The sequence below is a fragment of the Neophocaena asiaeorientalis genome, unplaced genomic scaffold (genome assembly GCF_003031525.2).
Source record: "Neophocaena asiaeorientalis asiaeorientalis breed wild unplaced genomic scaffold, Neophocaena_asiaeorientalis_V1.1 scaffold629, whole genome shotgun sequence".
Lineage (NCBI taxonomy): Eukaryota > Metazoa > Chordata > Mammalia > Artiodactyla > Phocoenidae > Neophocaena > Neophocaena asiaeorientalis.
This window is the reverse complement of record NW_020175468.1, coordinates 665,841-685,444: the sequence shown is the minus strand read 5'-3', so window position 1 is coordinate 685,444 and position 19,604 is coordinate 665,841. Positions and strand designations below refer to the sequence as shown.

Here is a 19,604-nt window from a genome sequence, read left to right as displayed (position 1 = left end):
ATTCTGTTACAAGTCTTAAGGGATACTACACCTCACAAGCAACTGAAGGATACCTTCAGCCATATTTCTAGTTTCCTTGTCATTGATCTTATAAATTTTACATAGTGGCAGTTACTCTCAACATGGATTGAATTTTCATTATTTAACTTCTGCATTTCTTTGGTTCCAAGTTTGTGTTGTTTCAGAATATTTGAAGTACTTCAAAATGAAAAATGTACTCGTTTCTTAAGTATAACAACAGATCTGGATGTGTTTAACCAAGTTTGTAAGTACCATCAGGGGGGTTATAAAATTAATATAAATCTGATGTTTTTATAACTTCTAATTTTGAAGTAAGTTTAGAATCAGAAAAACAAATATTCCAGAGATTTCCTAAATGCCCTTCAGCCCACTACTCCCAAAGGTAAAATCTTATAGTAACCACACAGTTTACTGTGTGGTTATATAAGGTCAAATAGAGGAAAGTGAAATTGTTACAGTGCTGTTAACTACAGGGTTTATTTTGATTGCACCAGTTTTAACATGTAGTAGTTTTTGTTTGGTTTTTATATATCTCCTTAAGAAACTTCATCACATAGGTAGGTTCCTGTAACCAACACCCCAGTAAAAATTTAGAATGCTTTGTCAATACAAACTCCCTCATGCTACATCCTTATAGTCACATCCTTTCCCCGACACTAACCCTTGGCATCACAGATCTTTTTGTATCCATAATTTTGTCATTTATAGAATATTAGAAAAATAGGGCCTCCCTGGTGGCGCAGTGGTTGAGAGTCCGCCTGCTGATGCAGAGGACAAGGGTTCGTGCCCCATTCCGGGAAGATCCCACATGCCGCGGAGCGGCTGGGCCCGTGAGCCATGGCCGCTGAGCCTGCGCGTCCGGAGCCTGTGCTCCGCAACGGGAGAGGCCACAGCAGTGAGAGGCCCGCGTACTGCAAAAAAAAAATCATTTAGGATGTATCCTTTTGAGGTTGACTGTTTGACCTTGTGAAATTGTAGAAAATAGACATATTGGTCTCTGCCCCTGGTTTCTGGCACAGAGCTTCTGAAACCCTTGTAAATTTCTACATAAGAGTGTGTGGAGCATCTCTTACTCTATTGATGTGATTCTGGGTGGGCTCCTGGATGGGGGTTGGTCACCAGAGAGATCCAGCCATGATTAGACGCTTGGAATTTTCAGCCCACTCCCCATCTTCCAGAGAAGGGAGAGGAGATAGAACTGGAGTTACTAATTAATCATGCCTATGTAAGGAAGTCTCCATGAAATCCCAATAGTAGGAACTTTGGAGAGCTTCTACATCGGTGAACACATTCAGGTATGGGGAGAGTAACACACCACAGCACAGGGACAGAAGCTCCTGTGCTTGGGACCCTCCCACATCTCGCCCTATTTTTGTCATTTAGCTGTTCATCTGTATCCTTTATCATATCCTTTAATAAACTGATAAACGCAAGTGTTTCCCTGAGTTCTGTCAGCCATTTAGCAAAACTAATTGAACCCAAAGAAGAGGTTTTGGGAATCTCCGGTTTGTAGCCAAGTCAGACAAGTTGTAGGTAACTTGGGCACCTGCTGCGTGTGATTGACATCTGAAGTGGGGTGGAAGCAGTCTTATGGGACTGAGCCCTTAACCTGTGGGATCTGACACTATCTCCAAGTAGACAGTGTTAGAACTGAGTCACAGTTAAGGACCCAGTTGGTGTAGTGAAGAATTGCTTGGTGTGGTTAAATGCCCCACCCCCGATATTTGGTGACAGACGTGTCAGAAGTGTTGCAAGTGTGGCAGTAGCACGAGTAAAAGAAATACAACTATGGATTTTTCCACTATAGACCTCAAGTAAATTCAACCTTGGATCCATCCAGAAGCTCTCTGCACATCCTTTCTGCCACAAGAATATCAGAGTTCATGCAACTGGCCGTACCCAAGGTATTCCTGCCTAAGGGTTCAAGGGCACCATCAGTTTGCTGGTTTTGCCGAAACTGATGACTGAAATGCATCTCATACCACGTTGGCCTTGGATAGGTGCCGGCCTCTGAAAATTTAATTTAGCTCTATGCCTGTGACCATTTCTTGCAAAGACAGGAAGGCAGTGGGGTGCCCATAAGACATTTCTGTGTCTTCCCACCCAGCCAAGTGATAGCAGCCGTTAAAGCTGCTCCCGTCCTAAATGCCAAAACCTCTGTGAGGTCATGGAGCCATGTGATGTCATAGGACCTGTGAACGGCCAGAACTCGGACTTCTGAAGCTAACCCAGAGCCCTCGCCAGACACACTCCTCCCAGGCGCTTGGCTTCCCTAGCAACAGCTACAGAAGCACTTCAGGGAGAACACATCACAATCAGAAGTGGTTTTAGACCGGGTTCAGCCTTTGGCAGCTTCCAGAGGAGTCTTCAGAGGCTCAAGATATGCTGAGCCTGATTCTGGGTGAGGATCCCCAGTGAGGGGCCTTTGGGGTCGGTGAAGAGGAATGCGTGTCAATGACTGTGTTTGGGGTCTATTTGGGTTGAGTCACTGAGGAATCTGGGCGTTAGTGATGGAGCCTTAAATTAAGGCTTAATCTGAAGTGTTTAATGATTGAAGGTCCTGTGGTCAGGGTTTAGGGTCTATATGTTAGGTCTGCAAGATTCGGTAATTGAAAACTGGATGGAAGGTGTAAAACCAATGAGCACTGCCTCTCCCCTAGGTTAGCGATTTAATATCCAGCTCATGATATGGAGAAGCCTGGAATTGGGGGAGGAGTGTCAATGGAAAAGAGTGTCTGTGGTAAATTTCAGATTCAATTTCAGGTTAGTGTTGTTTAGGGAGTACAGAGTTTGTCTGTGTTTGAGAGCACAGGAGTCGGGAAGTTAGAGGCTCAACGTTTGGATCCTTCCCCAAGGTTCCTGTTAAAAATTTGTCTCCTACATACACTCTTCTCATTGTCCCCACAAAAATCAGAATAATGCACCGTGGTCAAGTGGTGGAATAAAGACAGGATATTTGTTCATTTTACTGCAAAATTTACTGTTGGACATTTCCTTTCAGATTTGTTTGACACAAGTAAGAACAACCATTTTCCTGAATTCTACTCCTCAATGAGAGCCATTTTATTGAAAAAAAATTTTTTTCAGACTACCGTTCTAAAACCTGGGATCATCTGTATAAACATACATTCAAGAATCTAGCTATCTTCTAGGCTGTATTTTTTGCATTGTGTCTTGCAAATAATAAAAGTTCACGTTATTTCATCTTATAACCAGTATTTCATATTTTCAGGTTTTTGAATTTCAGCAAGTCTGATAGTTGGGTATTTGTATCATATAGCTGTTTTTTGGTTTGTTTTGTTTTTTGCGGTATGCAGGCCTCTCACTGTTGTGGCCTCTCCTGTTGCAGAGCACAGGCTCCGGACGCGCAGGCTCAGCGGCCATGGCTCACGGGCCTAGCTGCTCCGCAGCATGTGGGATCTTCCCAGACTGGGGCACGAACCGGTGTACCCTGCATTGGCAGGCGGACTCTCAACAACTGCACCACCAGGGAAGCCCTCATATAGCTGTTTTTTGGTTTGTTTTGTTTTTTGCGGTATGCAGGCCTCTCACTGTTGTGGCCTCTCCTGTTGCAGAGCACAGGCTCCGGACGCGCAGGCTCAGCGGCCATGGCTCACGGGCCTAGCTGCTCCGCAGCATGTGGGATCTTCCCAGACTGGGGCACGAACCGGTGTACCCTGCATTGGCAGGCGGACTCTCAACAACTGCACCACCAGGGAAGCCCTCATATAGCTGTTTTAATTTGCATGTCCCTAATAACAAATGATGTAGACCATTTTTTCATATGCTTGTTTGCCATCTGTTATCTTTGATCAAGTGTCTGTTCAAAGTCTTTGCCCATTTTTAAAACTGGGGTTTCTTATTGTTGACTTTTTAAAAAATAAATTTATTTATTTATTTTTAATTTATTTTTGGCTGGGTTGGGTCTTCGTTGCTGCGCGCAGGCTTTCTCTAGTTGAGATGAGCAGGGGCTACTCTTCCTTGTGGTGTGTGGGCTTCTCATTGCAGTGGCATTTCTTGTTGTGGGGCACGGGCTCTAGGCATGCAGGCTTCAGGAGTTGTGGCACGTGGGCTCAGGATTTGTGGCTCGTGGGCTCTAGAGCACAGGCTCGGTAGTTGTGGTGCATGGACTTAGTTGCTCCGCAGCATGTGGGATCTTCCCGGACAAGGGCTTGAACCCATGTCCCTGCATTGGCAGGTAGATGCTTAACCACTGCGCCACCAGGGAAGTCCCTTATTTTTGACTTTTAAGGATTCTTTCTATGTTCTGGGTATCAGTGCTTTACCAGTATAGGACTTATGGGATGAAAGTGTTGAGATACTTTTGAGATCCTTTTTTTTTTTTTGCCAATGGACCACTAAGTGTTCCAGCATCATTTGTTAAAAAGTCTATTTTTTAATTTATTTTTGGCTGAGTCAGGTATTAGTTGTGGCGCATGGGCTCTTCGTTGTGGGCACGGGCTTCAGAGCGTGTGCGCTCTGTAGTTTGCAGCACGCAGGCTCTCTAGTTGAGGCGTGTGGGCTTAGTTGCCCCATGGCATGTGGTATCTTAGTTCCCCAACCAGGGATCAAACCCACGTCTGCTGCATTGGAAGGCGGGTTCTTAAGCACTGGACCACCAGGGAATTCCCTGAAAAGTCTGTCTTTCTCCTTTGAATAACCTTTGTACCTCCATCAAACACTTGAATATACTTGACTTATGTGGGTCTTTTTCTGGGATCTCTCTGTTCCATTGAGCTATGTGTTTGTCCTTTCACCAATACTATTAAAGGTCTATAAGTCTTGAAATCTGTTGATAATAGCTCTATATGATGGTTCTTTTTGGTCAGAAATTGTTTTGCTATTTTCAGTGGAGATACCTGGCAAATATTACCTTTTCCAGTAGAACAATTTTGCCACTTTGATTTTCTATACCCCTAGATATGATATTAGAAAGGGACTTCAATTCAGAGGTGTCTTTTCCAAAATGCATAACCCCTGTTTAATGAGGAAGAGAAGGTCAATATACAAAATACCTGGAACTTCCCTGGTGGCGCAGTGGTTGGGAATCTGCCTGCCAATGCAGGGGACACGGGTTCAATCCCTGGTCCAGGAAGACCCCACATGCCACGAAGAAACTAAGCCCATGCACCACAACTACTGAGCCTGTGCTCTAGAGCCCGTGAGCCACAACTACTGAGCTCACGAGCCACAACTACTGAGCCCACGTGCCACAACTTCTAAAAAAGCCTGCGTGCCGCAACTACTGAGTCAGTGTGCTGCAACTACTGAAGCCCACGTGCCTAGAGCCTGTGCTCTGCAATAAGAGAAGCCACCATAATAAGAAGCCTGCCCCCCGCAGCCAAGAGTAGCCCCCGCTCGCCATAACTAGAGAAAGCCCACGCACACCAATGAAGACCCAACGCAGCCAAAAAAAAAAAACCTGACCAGTACTCCTCAAAATAATTGAGGACATGAAAAAGAAAAGACCGAGGAATGGTCATGGAGCAGAAGAATTCAAAGAAACCTGATTTTTAAAGGCAGTATTCTTCCCTGGTTTGAATCCTGAGACAGGAAAAGGACAGTAGTGGAAAACTTTGTGAAATCCAAATAGAATCTGTAATTTAGTTGTGTCATACCAATGTTAATATCTCAATTTGACAAATGTACCATGGTTATATAAAATATTCACATGAGAGGAAGTCAAATGAAGGTATATGTGCACTCTTTGTAGTACTTTGTGACTTTTGTGTAAATCTAATATTTTCTCCAAATAAAAGTTTATTTAAAATAGGTATAATCAGGACTTCCTTGGTGGTCCAGTGGTAAAGAATCCACCTTCCAATGCAGGGGACATGGGTTCAATTCCTGGTAGGGGAACTAAGATCCCACATGTCATGGGGCAACTAAGCCCGCGTGCCACAACTAGAGAGAGAAAACCCACATGCCACAACAAGAAAGAAGCGTGCGTACCACAACAAAATGTCCCACGTGCCTCAACAAAGATTCCGCATGTCACAGCTAAGACCCGATCCAACCCCCCCAAAAAAATTAAAGAAAATAAATATTTAAAAAATAAAATAGGTATAATCTATATCAATTATATCTATAAAAAAAAAAAAAAAAAAAGGTTTTATTTAGTTTCATCACTTAATCTCTTATTATAAACATTTCCATATTATAAAATGTTCTTGTATATATATAATTAATATTACGTGGCTGTAATAATATCACAGGTGCAATAATATGGCTGTAATAGTATAATAGGATGGTAACTGGAGTCACATATAAAAGTTATGCATTAAAGTGGGTATACTTGAAAAATGTAACTGATTCAGTTATGTTCAGTTTATATTATGATCCTCTCATTATCCAGATTCTTACATTATCACTACAAGATTTGTTGTACTGTTTTTCTTGTATGTCCCAGATCTCTCCATTTATTTTTAATCCAGGTAGCTTATAATTTTGCAATTTTAGTTGTGTTTTAAAAAATATTCATACCCTATAAATTTTGTAGTATAGAACAGCAATTCATTTTAACAGCTTTATGGTCATAATTTACATATAACACTTACCAGTAGTAAGGGTATATAATACAATGACATTTAGCAAGTTTATAGAGTTGTGCCATCACCATGATCCAATATTTAGAAATTTTTGTAACCCCAAAAAGTAAACTGGATATAATGAGAATCTACCGTATAGCGTAGGGAACTCTACTCAATGCTCTGTTGTGACCTAAATGAGAAGGAAATCCAAAAACCAGGGGATATATGTATACATATAGCTGATTCACCTTGCTGTACAGTGTAAACACGATACTGTAAAGCAACTATACTCCAATTAAAATTAAAATAAGATAAAATAAAATTCTATATAAAAAGAAAAGTAACTGGATAGTTGAATTGTTGAGTTTTGAGAACTCTTTATTCTGAATATAAGTCCTTTTATCACATGTTAAATGTGTCAATACTTTCTCCCAATCTGTGACTCCACTCATTACTTTTCTTAAAGTTGTGCTTAAAAATACAAAAGTTTTTCATTTTAATTAAGTCCAATTTATTATTTTTTCTTTTATGTCTCAACCTTTATTGTCTTGCTGCAGAACTCTTTGGCTGACTTAAACTTAGGTCCATGGAGATTGTCTCCTCTAAGTTTCATACTTTTACCTCTTATATTTAGGTCTGTGATCTATTTCCAGTTAACTTTTGTGTATGCTTAGAGTTATGGGTCTTAAGTTATTTTTCTGCAAATAGGTATACAATTATCCCAGCCTCTTTTGTTGAGAAGACTTACCCCCATGGAAGTATCTTAGTGTCTTGACCAAATAGCTATTGATCTTAACACTTTTGGACTCTCGATTGTGGTTGTGCCTTTTTCATTGGCTCCAGACCTTTACTGGCCTCATTTTTAGTGGCCTTTCCCCGAGCCTCTAATCCCAGTCAAAATTTAGGCTTCATCCCAGCAGTTCGTTTCTTCTGGACCTGATGACCTGTGCCATACTGTGCCTGTTTCTCGAAATCGTATTCTGTCCTAAAAGCCACTTCCTGCAAGATATGGTCCTCCAAAGCTTTCTGGGGATGTCCGATTACTGGATGTATTGCTGTTTCTCTTTCCGGGAATTCGTTCTCTGCTGCTATATCGACAGCGGAACTCTTGGTCCATTTGGAAACCCGTCCTCCTACTTTTTTAATACAAGGTGTAAAATAAAGGCCGCGGTAATATTACTTTCCTGCCCAGTCCGTCGAACGCAGTTTAGGTAGCTCCATATTTGCCTCGCAGACCTCGAGTCTCTGAAAATCTGCGAATTTTCTGAAGAGTCGAAGTGCCAGGAAATGAGATATCATCAGTGCCTTCTCACCTGCCGGACCATCCAGGGCTCCCGGCCCCAAACCCGCCCCTTGGCCTTCTGTACGTCAGGTGTCCCAACATGGCCGCCCCGTGGGGCCGCGGAGAGCTGGGCGCAGACATATTGTCTCTCTGGGAAATACCGGAATCCGCTCATCCGCCTTTCTTGAAACGCCTCAGACCGTCTTCGGCCGCCGTAGGCAGGCGAAAAATCTGGGCGACGGGTCCAGAAGTAGAAGCGGTTCGCGGAAGGTTACGTTTAGACTCTCCTTGTGGGCTGGGGAAAATCGGGTCAGTGTGTGCATTTGTCCCTTGAAGTTTTGTGTGTGTGTGTGTGTGTGTGTGTGTGTGTGTGTGTGTGTGTGTGTGTGTGTTTTCTCATGAGAGGTGTGTCTGTGACAGCGTGACGTGACTCCTACAGGGTGCAAATGGTGTAGTGTGGACTCACGGAATTATTGGAGGGTCTGGTGGGAAACGCCAAGGTGGAGGTATTTGGGAGGAACCAGCAGAGTCTGGCACGTCTATCTGTGGTTGGGGTGCTTTGGTGGGGAGTCGTTAAAACGGTTAAGAATCTGTAGAGATCAGCGACGGTGTCCTGACTGGCAAGGTATGGGGGTCTTTGCGGATCATTCTGTAAAGGATGCAGGTGGTATTTACGATGGTAACAGCTTCAGGTTTGGGAATTAATATGGGGCTCAGTGATTTGAGGCCAGGGTGGACGGGCATCATGTGGGGATGTCTGGTCCAGGTTTCGGATGAATAAAGAAGTGTGTAGTGTCTGTGGTACAGAGGCTTGTGAGGGCTGAAGCTTTGGACGCCTGGCTGGTGGTTTCGTTGAGGTTCCAGCCTCCACCGCTGGGAAGGAAGATGGTGCAGCCCAGGACAGGAGTTCGAAACCTTCTGCTTTTTAGGCTTTTATCCAGGGGGATGAGTAACTGCAGACCGAGGGACTAATCCAGCCACACCCGTCTGTTACGTATCGTGTATGGCTGCTTTCGCAATGAGAAGGCAGAATTGAAACGTTGTGACAGATCTTAACCTTCAAAGTAGAAATGTATAGTATCTATCACTTTGTAGAAAATGTTTGCCAACGCCTGCACTCACCACTTAATATATAGCAGTGGACACTGTTGCTTTTTTTGCCTGACAAACATTCCCTCCTTCTTTGCTAATAGAATCTCTGTTTTTAGTTATCCATCCTTCTGGTAGGGTGACCCATATGCCAGTACTGGTTGGTCTTAGTTAATCATGATGGTTTCAGTTCCCGTTTCTAGTGATCAATTAGTATGAAATGAGCTTAGGTATATAGTGCAGTTCTAGCCAGCAGTATATGTGAAAATCTGCTTGGGATTTATGGGGGGAACGTTTTGTCTTTTACGTAAGTAATTCCTTGTGTCTCTTTTTCCATGTCGATGATGATGTTGTCTGAATATAACCTTAATTTTCTGTCCAGTTTCTAATGTTTATAATTCATTCTTATCTCAGTGCATTGTCTCTACTCTCCAGTACAAAGGAGGAAAGTGAATGGGGTGGTAGTGGACATCTGTGTCCTTCCTGTTGCCTACCCTAAAATTCACCTGCTAGATGGTCTGGAGTTAACATGTTTCCAGGATGGAAGGATCATAAAATTATGAGTTCATCCAAGATTTCAAATTTAATGAAATAAAAATATTCATTGTATTCTTTCAGGGCAAAAAAAATGTCTATTTTATCTGAGTTATGTCCCCTATTAATTCCTTATATTTTTTTATTTGCACCAGGTTTCTTTCTATCTCACTACAAACGGATATGTGTTGTTGGTCTTTTTAAAGAACAGGCTTTTTCAAAAAGTTTATTTTATTGAAGTATAATTGATTTACAATGTTGTGTTAATTTCTGCTGTACAGCAAAGTGATTCAGTGATACATATATATATACATTCTTTTTCATATTCTTTTCCATTATGGTTTATCACAGGATAATATAGTCCCCTGTGCTATACAGCAGCACCTTGTTGTTTATTTATTCTATGTATAATAGTTAGCATTTGCTAATCCCAAACTCCCAATCCATCCCTCTTCTAGTCTCCCTCCTCTAGGGCAACCACAAATCTGTTCTCTGTGTAAAGAACAGGCTTTTTCAACTCTTCCATTTATATATTTTTTAATATTTATTTTGGTTGCACTGGGTCTTAGTTGCAGCAGGTGGGCTCGTTAGTTGTGGCTCACGGGCTCCTTAGTTGTGGCATGCAAACTCTTAGTTGCAGCATGCGTGTGGGATCTAGTTCCCTGAACATGGATGGAACCCAGGCCCCCTGCATTGGGAGCACAGAATCTTAACCACTGCACCACCAGGGAAGTCCTCACTTATTTGTTAATTTAAAAGATCTACAAGTTAATCAGTATAAAATTATTGCCCAGCTTGAGAAACAGAACACTGCCAGCACCCCAGTGGTGTTCTGTGAGCCACCTCGCAATTATATTACATCTTCACACTCAAAGGTAATTACCATCCGGTTCGAGATACCAAGCAGTTTAAGTCTTTTCTTTATAGTTGTATCATATAAAAAATTAATCATTCCTAATCATTATATTTTATTTAGTTGTGCCTATTTTTAACTACATGTCAGTGTTACTATACAGATTTTTTTAACTGTCAGTCTTCTTTTACTCAATATTTTAAAGAATTATTCATGCTTTTGCACAGAGGTTTTTTTGTGGTTTTGTTTTGTTTAGTTTTTTGCTTTTGTCTGGTTTTTTTTTTCCCTCTATAACAAGGGTCAGGCAAACATATTGTATGAATATCTATACAGTAAACATTTTAGGAGTTGCAGGACACAGAAGGTCTCTCACGTTGCTTTTTGGTTTTGTTTTACAGTCCTTTGAAAATGTAGAAAGTATTCTTAGCTTGCAAGCTGGGTAAAGGTTGTTTTTTAATAGCATTCCATAGTTTGAATATATGTCAGTTTTTTCTACTATTAATTAAACTTGTAATGCTTGCAGTTTGGGTTGTTATGAATAATGTTGCTGTGAAAATTCTTGTACATATCTTCTGGTTCAAATGTGTCCTTATTTTAGTGGGGGATAGATATATAACTTAGATGTATACTCAGAGTGAGATTTCTGTGTCTTAGGATGTGTATAACTTCAGCCTAAATGGATGATGCCAAAATGTTTTCCGAAGTGGCTATCCAGTTCCTCCAGCGGAAGGAATATATAATTTGCATTATGGTTTGCTTCATTTTTTTTTTTTTTTTTTTTGAGTTTGCTGGCCTCCCACTGTTGTGGCCTCTCCCATTGTGGAGCACAGGCTCCGGACACGCAGGCTCAGCAGCCATGGCTCACGGGCCCAGCCGCTCCGCGGCACGCGGGATCCTCCCGGACCAGGGCACAAACCTGCGTCCCCTGGATCGGCAGGCGGACTCCCAACCACTGCTCCACCAGGGAAGCCCCCCCAGCACCATTTTTAAAAAGAAACATCCTTACCCTCTTCTCTGTAATGCTACTTTTGTTATCAAGTCTCTATATATGCATGTCTGTTTATAAGCATTTGATTTTGTTCCATTTGTCTATCATTGTACTAATATTGTACTGTCATAACTAAAGTAATTTTAAGTCCTCATAATTGATAGATGGATATAGTTATCAGCTTAGGATTTTGATTGAGGTTTCATTGGTTTTATATATATATATGGGAAACATGACATCTTTATTTTTATTTTTTATTTTTAAAAAAGTTTTATTGGAGTACAGTTGATTTACAATGTTGTATTAGTTTCAGGGGTACAACAAAGTGATTCAGTTATACATATACATATATTCATCCTTTTTCAGATTCTTTTCCCATATAGGTTGTCACAGAATACTGAGTTGAGTTCCCTGTGCTATACAGTAGGTCCTTGTTGGTTATCTATTTTATATATAGTAATGTGTGTATGTTAATCCCAAGCTCCTAATTTATCCCTCCCCTCTACATTTCTCCTTTGGTAACCATAAATTTGTTTTCAAAATCTGTGAGTGTGTTTCTGTTTTGTAAATAAGTTCATTTGTATCATTTTTTAAAAATTAGATTCCACATATGAGTGATATAATATGGTATTTGTCTTTCTCTGTCTGCCTTACTTCACTTAGTATGATAATCTCTAAGTCCATCCATGTTGCTGCAAATGGCATTATTTCCTTCTTTTTCATGGCTTAGTACTATTCCGTTGTATCTATGTACCACATCTTTATGCGTGCCACTGTCAATGGACATTTGGGTTGCTTCCATGTCTTGGCTATTGTAAATAGTGCTGCAATGAACATTGGGGTGCGTGTATCTTTTTGTATTATGGTTTTTTCTGGATATATGCCCAGGAGTGGGATTGCTGGGTCACATGGTTGTTCTCTTAAAAAAATCTAAAAAGAGAACATACTGTTGTTCTCCATAGTGGTTGTACCAATTTATATTACCACCAACAGTGTAGGAGGGTTCCCTTTTCACCACACCCTCTCCAGCTTTTATTGTTTGTAGAATTTTTGATGATGGCCATTCTGACCAGTGTGAGGTGATACCTCATTGCAGTTTTGATTTGCATTTCTCTGATAACTAGTGATGTTGTGCATCTTTTCATGTGCTTTTTGGCCATCTGTATGTCTTCTTTGGAGAAATGTCTATTTAGATCTTCTGCCCATTTTTTAAAAATACACTGATTTTTTTCAACTTATTTATTTATTTTTGGTCGCGTTTGGTCTTCATTGCTGCGCACAGGCTTTCTCTGGTTGCAGCGAGTGGTGCAGTGAGCAGTGGCTACTCTTTGTCGTGGTGCACGGGCTTCTCATTGCGGTGGCTTCTCTTCTTGTGGAGCACAGGTCTATGTGCGTGGGCTTCAGTAGTTGTGGCACACAGGCTCAGTAGTTGTGGCTCACGGGCTCTAGAGCGCAAGCTTAGTAGTTCTGGTGCACGGGCTTAGTTGCTCCGCAACACGTGGTATCTTCCCAGACCAGGGATCGAACCTGTTCCCCTGCATCGGCAGGTGGACTCTCAACCACTGTGCCACCAGGGAAGCCCCTGCCCATTTTTTGATTATGTTGTTTGGGGGTTTGTTTTTTTTTTGACATAGAGCTGCATGAGCTGTGTGTATATTTTGGAGATTAATCCCTTGTTGGTCACTTGGTTTGCAAATATTTTCTCCCATTCTGTGGATTGTCTTTTCTTTTTGATTATGGCTTCCTTTGCTGTGCAGACACTTTTAAGTCTTACTAGGTCCCATTTGTTTATTTTTGTTTTTATTTTCTTTACTCTAGGAGGTGGATCAAAAAAATATATTGCTGCAACTTATGACAGAGTGTGCTGCCTGTATTTTCCTCTAAGAGTTTTATAGTGTCCGGCCTTACATTTAGGTCTTTGATCCATTTTGAGTTCATTTTTGTGTATGGTGTTAGAGAATGTTCTAATTTCATTCTTCTACATGTAGTATCTAGTTTTCCCAGCACCACTTATTGAAAGACTGTCTTTTTTCCATTATATATTCTTGCCTCCTTTGTCATAGATTAAGTGACCATAGGTGCGTGGGTTGACATGACGTCTTTAAAATGCTTGGTTTTCTGAATCGTATTCATAGTGCATCATTCCATTTATTTAAGTCTGTTAAAATTTCTGTCAGTATTCCTACTTATCATATATTTTTTATATTCTTCAAAATGATTTTGTTTATAAACTTTGTTTGTTGGTGACCTATTTGTTCTGTCAATTAATGGGATAAGCGTGTTAAGTCTTCAACCGTTAGTTTGGATTTATTTCTTCTTGGCTTTTTGGGTCCAGTCTGGATTTATTTCTTCTTGGTTTTTTAGGTCCATTTTTGCTGTATATATTTCAAAGCAATATTATTAGGTGCATAGAAATTGCAAATTTCTATAATGTGCTGAATTGAACCTCTTACTAGCAAGCATTTTTCTTTCTCTGTAGTAATTTTTGGGCTTTCTGGTCCATTTTGTCTGAGAATACACCAGAGTGTCTGTGGTTACTCTTTCCATGGTTTATCTTTTTCTAACCTTTTATTCTCTAGCTTTCCATATCATTATGTTTCATACATGTCACCTAGAGTAGCATGTTTTTGGGTTTTGCGTAATTAACTAGATTCCTTGTTCTATTTATACTGAATATAATTCTTAGTATGTTTTGTTTTAAAATAGTCATCTAAGTGTACTGTATTGGCCCCACTAGTTCTCTATTCCTTCTTCTCTTTTTTTGCCTTGTTTTGAATGAATTTCTTCTCATTCTGTTTCCCCCTTCCATTAGGTTGGAAATTATGTACTTTGAGACAATTGTCCGTTTTCACCATGACACTAGAAATTACATACAGCATGGAAGCTTTCTTTGTCAAATGTTTACGTTGATTAGTACTTTTACACTCTTCTCTGACAGGGGTCTTAAGCATCTCAACTTTATTTACTAGTTTCCAATTTATTTACAATATTGTGTACTTTTTAAAAATGTATCTTAAACCGCCTAAGGTATTATCATCATTGCTTAATAAGAGAATGCTTCTGGTTTGCCCAGTACATTGGTTTTCAAACTGAAGTTTGTGTACTCACAGGGTGTATAAAAACGCTTGAGGAGGTTCCTGAGCGCACACGGTTTAAAGGAAAGCAGTGCCCAGCGCCTCTCCTCCCGTATGGTCTGTTTTATATAATTGAACTGCCTGAGATTCTCCTGCTCCTGAGGGCTGCTGCTGGGATGGATCTTGTTTCCCTCATCTCCTTTGACAGTCACGGCACTTCAGCTTCATGGAATAAAGGAATACCCCCACCACAGTCAGAAGCTTAGGCTTTTTGGCCAGAGGAATAAAGTCTTCTGGGGCAACAATCTTCTGGGGACACTCGGCAATGCTGTGGGCATTGGGCTAAGGTGAGCGCCCAGGAGCAGCGTTAGCATCTGGGCCCAGAGGAAATGTACCCTCAGCTTGAATTTTCTCCTCAAACCACAGGTCCTGACTCTCCAGGAGCAAAAGAATCAGTAGAAGGAGGAAGAAGTTACAGGATTTGGTATCAGCATTACTGGGGACATGCTTGATTGAAGACAGAACAGAATTTAGAGCAGATCCAGAAGACACAGCGACAGAGCCTCCTTGTTGCCAGCTGTTTTCAGAAAACAGAAGAAAATGATCCAGGCCCAGGTGACTTTTGGTTTGTTTTATTCTTTCCTTTGTTCCCGAATGGGTTTGTTAGTTGTCTGAGTCATTCTAGGTAATTATTGCATGTAAGGGTGTCTTGGGGACCGTGGGTGTCTTTGTAGCCTGCTTCTGAATTGAGGGTGATCCAGGGGACCCCAGAAAGTGCAGCCGGTGTCTGAAGCGAGAGCAGTTCTATGGGGACTGTTTTCTCAGGCTTTGCAGTATGTCTGACTCTTGATTTCCATGTTTGAATCCGAATTCTTTCTTTTTAATTAATTGATTTATTTATTTATGTATTTATTTTTGGCTGCGTTGGGTCTTCGTTGCTGCACGCGGGCTTCTCATTGCGGTGGCTTCTCTGTTGCGGAGCACGGGCTCTAGGTGCACGGGCTGCAGTAGTTGTGGCACGCGGGCTCAGTAGTTGTGGCTAGTGGGCTCTAGAGTGCAGGCTCAGTAGTTGTGGCACACAGGCTTAGCTGCTCCGCAGCATGTGGGATCTTCCCGGACCAGGGCTCGAACCTGTGTTCCCTGCATTGACAGGCAGATTCTTAACCACTGTGCCACCAGGGAAGTCCCCAAATCTGAATTCTTAATCTACAGTTTTCTTTTCTTTTCTTTCTTTTTTTTCCCCACACCACATGGCTTGCAGATCTTAGTTCCCTGACCAGGGTTGGAACTGGTACCCCCTGCAGTGGAAGTGTGGAGTCCTAACTACTGGACTGCCAGGGAATTCCTGGCAGTTTATTTCCTGGCAAAATCAATATATTGCATTTATTTTTGTTCATTACACAGCTGACTTAAGAATATATTTAAAGGCTGAAATCATAACAAAGTACACATATCAAAAAATAAGTTTCTTCTTCATACACTTTAAACATGCTTATTAAACATTTAGTTTCTTATAATTCTGGCTTCTTGAGTTGCTTCCCAGAAGATTCTGATTGACTGGCTCTAAAGACACAGTCATCCCGATTCCACTGGCATATATGTTTGTCCCATACATATATATACACACATATATATGTATGAATGTGGTGTTTTCTAGGTTAACAAGAAGATTTAACTTCTACATATTATAGAAACGTCTGTGAGGGACTTCACTGGTGGTCCAGTGGTTAAGACTCTGTGCTTCTACTGTAGGGAGCACAGGTTCGATCCCTGGTTGGGGAAATAAGATCCCGCAAGCCACGCGACGCGGCCAAAAAAAAAAAAAGAAATGGCTAATGATAAATGGATGGATGACTGACTACACAGTTACAGTTAGTTGAATCCTAGTATTTTATTAGGCTTTTGCTTCTTCCATGTGTCTAGATATACAGATCTAGCCTATAAAGTGGAAATGAGAAGACAAACTTTAACATTTCTTCCATATCATCAAAAAGAGATCAGTTCATTAAACACCACTGTTATTACAGGAAACCCTGACATTTGAGGATGTGGCTGTGGACTTCACGTGGGAGGAGTGGCAGCTCCTGGCCCCTCCTCAGAAGGACCTGTACCGGGACGTGATGCTGGAGAACTATAGCAACCTGCTGTCCGTGGGTGAGGACGGCTCCCCTGGGTCCCTCAGAGGGTGCCCAGTCAGTGGGGTTTCCTTTCTCAGCTTCTGAAAGCTTTGGATTGTCTGTGATTCTCTGAAGCAGTAGATTCTCGGTCCTGTCTCTGGCCCAAGAGAAGTGGGTATATTCTCCTTTCTCTTGAGAGAAACGCCTTTATTTTGTAGCTGTGTATAATGCTGTGATTTATATTAAGAAATATATATATTTGGTCTTCATCCCCAATTCTGGCACAGAGCTCCTAAAATCCATGGAATTTCCTAAGTTATAAGAGGGTAAAGGAGAAATGGGTGTCTTTTGTTATTAATATAAGGGACCCTTACCACGGCATGTGAGTTTATGTTAATGAGGTGATTTGGGGAAGGCCACTCGATAACCTAAGATTGCGGGCTGGTCGCTGAGCTCACCACCCATGATTTAGAGGGTTGCAACTTTCAGTCCCGCCTCCACCCCGCCTCTGGGGAGAACAAAGTGGCTGGAGATTAAATCATAAGTCCCAAAGCCCGATGTTTTTTTGTTTTGTTTTGTTTTTTTGACAATTAGAACATAGTTTAATAAGTCCTTGGTCAGAGGAGTTTCATTCTTCTCTGCATACCTGTATATGCATACTGCAAACAACAATACTTTAACAGTGATTAACACAATGACCACAGCTTGTACCATTTTAACTACAATAATGAATAATTTCCATATCTGCTGCAACATATAGAGTTTCTACTAAACAATCAGTCATTTATAATTAAAAATTCAGCAGCAACTGTGAGGGTCTCTTGTCACACCCATCTTCTCTGTGCATTTACCATTTTCCAGCTCTCTCCCCCATTAGGTCAGTGGTTCTCAACTGGGGCCGATTTGTTTCCCAGGGGACATTTGACAATGTCTGGAAATATTTCAAAGCCTCACGATTTAATCCGTCATGGCTATATAGTGAAGCCTCTATGAAACTCCACAGGGACAGGCTCGGAGAGCTTTCAGATTGGTGGCCATTTGGCGGTGCCAGGGGAGGGGTGCCCCCAGAGAGAGCATGGAAGCTCTGTGGCCTTTCCCACATGCCTTGTACTGTATTCTCTTCCATCTGGCTGTTCCTGAGTTGTATCCTTTTATTTTTTTATTGATTTATTTTTAAGTTTTAAATTTTTATTTATTTTTTTTATTGTAGTAGAATTGCTTTACAATGTTGTGTTAGTTTCTGCTGTACAATGAAGTGAATCAGCACTGTGTATACCTATATCCCCTCCCGCTTGGACCTCCCCCCTCCCCCACCATATATAGGTCATCACAGAGCACCGAGCTGAGCTCCCTGGGTATCCTTTTATAATAAACTGGTGACTTAGTAAGTAAACTGTCTTCTTGAGTTCTGTCTGCTGCTCTAGTGAATTAATTGAACCTGAGAAAGGGAGTCATGGGAACCTCTGATCTATTCATGGTTGATCAGAAGCCCAGGAAACAGCTTGAATTTACAGTTGGTGCCAGAAATGCAGGAGCGGAGCCGAAGTCTTATGGGAGTGTACCCCTAACCTGTATTATCTGACCCTATCACCGGGTAGATCGTGTCAGAATTGAATTAAATCGGAGGACACCCCGTCAGTGTCAGTTGGTGTTGCAGAATTCCTTGATGTGTGGAAAACCCACATATCTGGTGTCAGAAGTGAAGCAGAAGGATTGACAGGAGAGGAGACTCACAGAGGGGTGTGTTTTTCCTTCAAAATGTGAAAACCGTATTGTCCTCTGAGGTAGGATTCTGTGGTTTTCATGGACCCCATGCGCCATTCACTGCGTCTAAATCTTGTATCATTTTCCATGAATAGGTTTTCAAGCCAGGAAACCAAATGTACTGTCCAAGTTGGGTCAAGGAGAACCATGGACGATGGAAGATGAAATCCACTGTCAAACCCGTTCAGGTGAGTGAGAGACCAGCAAGGTGACAGGCCGTGGAAATCCCGGTGCCAGACCTCTTTTTCTTTGTAGGAGTTTAGAGAAAAATGTATCCCATCTTAGGGAAGATTCTATCTTTTCTGGGATTTGTTTCTTTTTTTTTACCCCCATCTTGTTTTTTGTTTGCATAGTTTTCTTTTTCCTAGTGTTCTCATATCTTTTTTTAAAAAATAAATTTATTTATTTTTTGGCTGCACTGGATCTTCGTTGCTGCATGCAGGGTTTCTCTAGTTGCAGCAAGTGGGGGTTACTCTTCGTTGCAGTGCATGTGCTTCTCATTTCAGTGGCTTCTCTTGTTGCAGAGCACGGGCTCTAGGCACGTGGGCTTCAGTAGTTGTGGCACACAGACTCAGTAGTTGTGGTTCGCGGGCTCTAGAGCACAGGCTCAGTAGTTGTGGCGCACGGTCTTAGTTGCTCTGTGGCATGTGGGATCTTCTCGGACTGGGGCTCGAACCCGTGTTCCCTGCATTGGCAGGCGGATCCTTGACCAATGCACCACCAGGGAAGTTCCCGGATTCTCATATCTTTTCCTTCTTCTTCGTACACTTCTACCTCCTTTTCTATGAAATTCCACCTTCCAAGGCCTCTCTCCAAAGAGAAAACTTTTGAATTCCTCAATGTCTTCTGGTTACTGCACCTTTCTGCCCCACTGGTAATGCTGATTTCCTTCCTCACATCCACCCCATCTTGGATGCCGATCCCCAAAGTAAACTGGTCTTCACTGTGCCTTGTCCCCGCTCTGAGGTTTTCCAAAGGTTTTGTTTTCCATTTTACTCAATGATCTCCTAACCTTCCAAGTTTTCTTCATTCTAACAAGCTAATAAACTCCTTCGGTTCCCTGGATAAGACTCCCAAATTGATCTCTCCCCCATGTTCTCCACCACAGACTTGGCTTCTATATAATTTACTCATCTCAATGGCAGCTCTCCTGAGTTTCCAGTAACTGCAAGGACCCAAGATAATCTTCCCTCCCAGGAAACCCTAGAAGTTTAGGTTCTCCCTTATTCCTGTGCGTCCTCCATCCTGGCCATTCAGGCATTACCTCCCATGTTCCCCACCAGCAGAGCTCTCTTCTGTTAAGGGGTCTGCTGTTCATGATGAATTTTTTTTTTTTTTTTTTTTTTTTTTTT

General features: G+C 41.7%; 1 protein-coding gene across 4 annotated transcripts in view; it reads left to right on the top strand.

The window, feature by feature from the left end:
• The window catches only part of LOC112415422 (zinc finger protein 350-like), a 58,679-nt gene that overhangs the window by 33,165 nt on the left and 5,910 nt on the right, over window positions 1-19,604 (top strand). The window contains exons 1-5 of one of the 4 annotated variants that reach the window (XM_024768403.1): window positions 8,039-8,142; window positions 14,408-14,718; window positions 14,798-14,986; window positions 16,399-16,525; window positions 18,348-18,440. The exons of 1 other annotated variant lie outside the window; for it this stretch is intronic. In XM_024768403.1, coding sequence (XP_024624171.1) covers window positions 14,972-14,986; window positions 16,399-16,525; window positions 18,348-18,440 — 235 coding nt within the window. In that variant the 5' untranslated portion in view covers window positions 8,039-8,142; window positions 14,408-14,718; window positions 14,798-14,971. Of the gene's footprint in view, window positions 1-8,038; window positions 8,143-13,332; window positions 14,719-14,797; window positions 14,987-16,398; window positions 16,526-18,347; window positions 18,441-19,604 lie in introns of those variants that run through there. 2 more of the 4 variants (XM_024768402.1, XM_024768401.1) reach the window with 2 other exon arrangements.